General features: G+C 28.4%; 1 protein-coding gene across 1 annotated transcript; it reads right to left on the bottom strand.

Annotated features, from left to right (window-relative positions):
* Window positions 1-3,351: 3,351 nt before the first annotated feature.
* LOC120148840 lies at window positions 3,352-4,296 on the bottom strand. The gene is made up of 2 exons (XM_039161847.1): window positions 3,992-4,296; window positions 3,352-3,924 (listed from the first exon to the last, which is right to left on the bottom strand). Exons 1-2 carry the CDS (start codon window positions 4,063-4,065, stop codon window positions 3,504-3,506), a joined length of 495 nt encoding a protein of 164 aa, XP_039017778.1. The 5' UTR covers window positions 4,066-4,296; the 3' UTR covers window positions 3,352-3,503.
* Window positions 4,297-6,398: the final 2,102 nt, after the last annotated feature.

Raw genomic sequence — 6,398 nt, forward strand, 5'->3', positions numbered from 1 at the left:
TATCCATATTTAATTTATTAATTAATTAATTTAGATTAATTCTTGTAAAAGTTTACCTTTAGATTTATTCTTCTAATTTAACTTATTCTATTTATCTTGCTCGCTCTTAAAGTGATAAAAGAAATTATTAACTTTTGTTCCTTTAAATTTTAAATTGTGATAAAATTATATTTTATATAAATTAAAATTTTAATTTAGTTATGATAAAATTTTAATTATTTTAAAATTATAAAATTATAAATTAATGTGATGATAAAATTATATTTTAATCTTTAAATTATATAGTTTACTTTTTGACCTTTGAAAAATTCACAACTGCATGTCAAGATTGAGATGGTTTAAAATTGAAAAGTTATTTGATTAAAAAATAATAATAGAAAAGTTGTTAGTTTTGTTACCAAGTTGATTGATATAAATTAGGGCAAGGTATATAATGGTATTCGATTATAAGACGTTGCTTTGTTGAGTCTTCGTCTATAAAATGTTACAAAATAGTCTTTTGACTATAGGGTGTTGATTCATATGTTCCAAACTTATCATTTTCTATTAAAAATTGACGATTATCTGAACTGGACGTTGACCTATTGATTGTGATAAGATAAAATATGATCTTAAAATCTCAAATGACTATTATATCTTATTCAACAAGCACTGGCGGAACCAATATGTATAGAAGGTGTCAATTGATACTCCAAAATGTTTTTTTCTCTTATAAATTATATATATAATATAAAAAGAAAAAGACACCTTTTTTAAAAATGTTTTGTCACTCTTTAAAAAAGAAATTGATCTCATCTTTTAAAAAATATTTAACAATAAAAAATTTAAAACTCAAAATTCTCACTTAAAAAAAATTCTTCATATAATTTCTAAATTTGATACTCAAAATTTAATTTTTAAACAAATTTTCTAGCTCTGTCCCTATCAACATGCTAATGTCCAACTTAAACTGTCATAAATTTTTGTAACAAAAAAGGACGAGTTTGGAACATATGAATAATCGGGTGACCATTTAATAACTTTTAATAGTTGAGTGACTTCAATTTTTATAGAATACATATGTAACTTCAATTTTTATTTTTTACTATAAATATACTATTTTTTATTTAGTCTCGTAACTTTGCATTTTACTCAATTTAATCTTTTGATTAAAATTGTTTGCAAGTTTTTTCTTTGCATAAATTCCTTAACTCTTGTATACTCTCGCCATAAGCATAAATTCCTTAACTCTTGTATACTCTGAGCCATATTTTACCCTAAAAAAATAGAATATTGTAAATATATTTAATAATTTTAGATTGTATATGATATATTAAATAACATTATATTGTTTAAAGAATATGATGAAATATATTTATCTTACATGGTTAGAGAAAATCAAAAAATTAGAATCAATCCTTACCATAATACTATAAATAATTATAATAAAATTCGTTTAGAAACTCGAATAACTCGACTCGACTTGAAAAAAATTTCAAGTTAAGTTCGAGTTACAAAATATGACTCATCAACTTGAATAACTCAATTTTTTTTACTCAACTCGATCAAATGCTCACACCTAAGTAGGAATCGTTCTCTTAAAAATTTTGAGTTTTTATATAAGAAAATACTGATATTTTTTTTTTCTTTTGGAAGCATAGTTGGGTTCGGATTCATCATCGATATCAAGCAGTGTTTGGGAAAGCTGAGGCGAAATAAGTGGGAGCGAAAATGAACATCTACTGGCCACCAAATGTTGATTTTTTTTAACTTATCCAAAAAAAAATGTTGATTTTTTGAATGGTTACGGGTTATGTTGCACTAATATGGATACGGGGATAGTTGCAAAGACAAAGACGAAGACGTAAAATGATAATTTTTAAAATTATATAATATGGGTACGATGGTACGATAAATATAACTGAATTTTAAAATTTATAATTAATACAAAATACTTGCACTATCTTCGTTAAAATAAACATATCTTGAGTTTCTAACGTCTGATTGAGATATTTAAAAATACGTTAAAAAATAATTAAAATATGATTCATACGTTAGAAGACATCTCAACCCAAAAATATATAAATAACATTCAAAAATTTGTTTCTACTCAAAGGATTGAGGTTTCAATCACATTTCTTTTCAATGATAATTTCTCCTACCCATCAAATGATGATTTCTTACAAGGGGACCTAAGAGAATATGGTCTTTAGATTCATTGCTTGATTTTCATAAATATTTCTCAACCCCGGAAAATTTCAACTCCAAAAACTCCACTGTTTTACAAACTAAAACAAAGGTCGGAAAACTTTATAATAATAATAAGAATTAATATAAAAATAAGTGTTTAAATTATATCTTTTTTTAAAGTGATGTTTAATTTTTTTTCCGATCAATCCAAGTACTTAACGTTATAAACATTACCACTTTAAGTGTCTGGCCATAACAGCCGTTAAAAAGTTTCATTAAATGACATGTGTTATGTTCGAATAATTTTAAAATTTTTATTTTTTTAAAAAAAATAAAAAAATATAATTATATTTAAAAAAATCTTAATTTCTCTTAAATTACAAAAAATCTCAAAATCTCTAAAAATCCTAAATTCTTAATCCGTCAATGTCATCCTTGCAGGCAAAGGCCATCACCGTCGATGTCGTCCTTACCATCTCCCTAATCAAGTCTCATCATCTTTGCCATCGATTGGTTCCTTTTCCGGTTGATTTTCATGTGATTATTGGCCGTCGAGTAAAGACTCAATGACAATAAAAGGCGACAACATGGGTGGGTTTAGAGATTAAAATTAAAATTTTCAAAGTTTTGAGATTCTTTTTAAAGTTTTTCAAATTTTTGTATTTTAAAAAAATATAATTTCATTTTTTTTATTTTAAATAAAATTTTTAAAATTATCATAACGTGATATGTATCACTTAACGAGACTATTTAACAATTGTTATGGATGTGAAAACAAAAGTGATAATATTTATAATATTAGTCATCTAAATTAACTAAAAAAATATATACTCATTATAAGAAAAATAATATAATTTAGACTCTTATTTTAATATTAATAATAATAATAATAATAATAATAATAATAATAATAGAAATCTGCTCATATTTCTCCCTAATTTTATTTGTACTTTACATAAAAGGGACTAAATTGCAAATCTCTTGCAGACTTTCGACATAGCGGAGCAGAAAAAGCATTTTCAAATCCCAATATTTCAAAACAAACTCAGCTCACGCCCCCCAAATATTACATACCACCACCCTTCATTTTCTTTTCTCTTAAACAAATCCCCCTGCTCTTTTAACGCATGGCCTGATACATTTTGAAATGTTAACCTAATCGCCCCTAATATTTTCCCAGATTTTCAAATCCGTCCACCGTCTTGAAAAAAATATCACGGGGGGTATCGGATCTTGAAAATTCCGGGGAGCTTAATAGAGACGAAATGGCCAATAGATAAATAAGCGAGAAGGCTTATTAGGATCCAAATCTAATTCGGGTAAGTTCTCGGATCTCAGAGATCCAACCGGAGCAACCGCCGAAGATCCCTGGTAGCTGAATCATCAACCGGAACCTCTTTCTTCTTCGAGAAAGAAGGTAAAGGAAGAGAACTCGGCGCCGGAGAAACGAAGAAAGCAGATCCGGCATACACGTCGGATTTTCCGGTCACGGAAGACTTGATATCCACAATTCTGATTTGTTTCGGGACCATCTTCAGATCCGGTCCTAACCGATCCGTACCCGTAACAACAAACCCCTCTTCCCTTCCACCACCGTTGATGTTCTTGATCTTCGAATCCAACGACTCACCTCGTCTCAAAATCGTAACCTTATCCATCGTAACACTGTTCCTCACCGTCTTCAAGACATCAGCAGAGCTGTATTTCTTCGAAATTGGTTGATCTGATCCGACCCGCTTCCTCTGAAAGGGTTTCCTGTAGAATCTACCGTTTCCATTGTTATTGTTATGGTTATAATAATGACTACTAGGATTAAACCTACCATTTGCGTATCTCCGTCGAGGACATGCCATCGGCAGTACGCAGATCAGGTCGATCAAACAATCCTGAGGCCATAAAACTTCAGTCCCCATATTAATTATTCCCAAACACCACCGATAAAATCAAAAACAAACTCAGATTTATATAAACAAATTTACAAAAAGAAAAAAACGAAAGAGGATCCTTGGAAATTTTACGATCTCTTCATAAGGGGAAATCAAAGAAGAAAAGGAAGGATTTTTTTAAATATTTTCCTTAAATTAAACAATAAAAAAATTCCCTTCCTTTTTTTATATTTTGGTTCTGTTTTTCTGCTCTGCTGAGACTTGAATCTGCTCGAGGAAAAATGACAAGGAAATGGAAATATATAGGCGGAAATTCAAGGAATGACGAGGAACAAAGAGGGGAGTGGGAGGTGGGTTCAGGTTGGGTTTTGGTTAGTTTTTTTGGGTAAATTACGTATTTAGTACTTAAACTATTAGTTTTGATCTGTTTTTTATTTAAACTTTTAGTTTTTTAAAATTATACCTAATGTTTAGTTTTTGTTTCATTTTAGTACATGCTGTTAAAAACTTAGCAGATGGGCTCGTCGGTCATCATGTCTACAGTCACTGACCGTCGCATCTATCGGTCGATGAAGCCTAAAATTTCCAACCCGCACCTTATCAATCCTCTAAACTCGATTTTGGCCTTTGTTTCATAAGAAAACACCTCAATCTCCCCAAATTGACGATGAAATCTTCTATTTCTTCATCTTTCAATCTCCATGGTACATTGTTCAATGTACCTGAAACTGAATTATATTGGTAAACTCATCATTCTCTTGTGGTCCACCATTCAAATTGGTCGTCCGTCCACCGAAGCTATGTCACGTCAGCCTGTCCATTAATTTTTTAACGATGGGATACTAAAATGAAAGATAAACTAAACGTTAAGTATAATTTAAAAAATAAAAGTTTAGATACTAAAACAAATAAAAATTGATAATTTAAATACTAAATATATACTTTACCATAGTTTCTTTAGCCTTCTTCATTTACTATGTATTGACGCGTCAGATGGGTCCCGCGATACCGGGTGGCTCGGGTCAGGTGAGGCCCAACTAAAATAGAGGGTGGATTGCTGTGACGGTAACCGTTAAGTGCAGTGAAGTTTCTTAGCTTGTTCTTATCTGAATAGGTAACAGAGGGTGAGTTGTCGGGTTGTAAGATTTTATTCTCTTTTTTATTTTAAATAATAATAAGGGTAAACTGAGTATTTAGTATATTAACTATCACTTTTATTCTATTTTTGTCTACCAACTATTTTTTGTTTCAATATCGTATCTAACGTTACTTTTAGTTTCATTTTGGTCACTTACTATCGAAAATTTAACGGTGATATTGACATATCACCATAAAGTAATGCCATTTCATCATTATTTTTTTTATAAAAAATATACATTAACAATTCTGTTAATTTTTTAACGTTGAGTGATCAAAATAAAATTAAAACATAACGTTAGATATGATTTTAAAAAAATAATAATTAAATGACAAGCAAAAAAAAATATTGTTGGAGTACTAAAATTTGTAATGTGCCCTAATAATTATGTTACTTTTAGGTTAAGGGACCACATTGGATGATAATGTCGTTGTTGCCTCATATTTGTGTGGTTTGCTTTTACTATGTGCTCATAAATCAATTTCTTGCTTATATATATATATATATATATATCATATATATATATATATATATATATATATATATATGTGTGTGTGTGTGTGTGTGTTTTTTTTTATAAAAAAAGAGAATATTTTTATTTTTAAATTAATAGAAAAAATTGTCCTATCTTTTTTTTAATTAATCTCGAGCAAATACAATATAATAAAATTTAAAATCTTAATAAATTTAAGAGAAAATTTACATACAATAATTACATAAAATATGGATATTTCATTATAATTTGATTTTCATTATTTTTATACAATTTTTAAACTTGAGGATTTGGTTTAATTATTAAACGTTATGTCTATATTAAAAAAAAATCAACTTTCATAATAATTATTAAAAAAGAAAGGGGTGCATGTTTATGTTTAACAATAATTAAAGAAAGGGTAAAGTACACAAATGGTCTCCTAACTATAGGATGTTATTTTGTTGAGTCATCTGACTATTAAAAATTACAAATTGATCCTTCGACTATAGAGTATTACTTTGTTAAGTACATTGATTATTAAAAGTTATAAAATGATCACCAAACTATTCATATATTCGAAACTCATCATTTTTCATTAAAAATCAAATCCAGAATCTAAAACGACCATCATATCTCAGTTAGTATGTTAATGTCCAGCTGAAACGACCATTAAATTTTTAATGAAAAATGATGAGTTTGGAACATATGAATATTCGGATAATCATTTTAT

Source organism: Hibiscus syriacus, unplaced genomic scaffold (genome assembly GCF_006381635.1).
Source record: "Hibiscus syriacus cultivar Baekdansim isolate YM2019G1 unplaced genomic scaffold, ASM638163v2 tig00110987_pilon, whole genome shotgun sequence".
NCBI classification, from domain to species: domain Eukaryota; kingdom Viridiplantae; phylum Streptophyta; class Magnoliopsida; order Malvales; family Malvaceae; genus Hibiscus; species Hibiscus syriacus.

Bases quoted from the DNA above. Each gene is read 5' to 3' on its own strand.
- LOC120148840 (XM_039161847.1), bottom strand. From the start codon at position 4,065: ATGGCCTCAGGATTGTTTGATCGACCTGATCTGCGTACTGCCGATGGC. The intron at 3,925-3,991 runs GTAGGTTTAATC...TAGATTCTACAG, and splicing joins TCGACGGAGATACGCAAATG to GAAACCCTTTCAGAGGAAGC.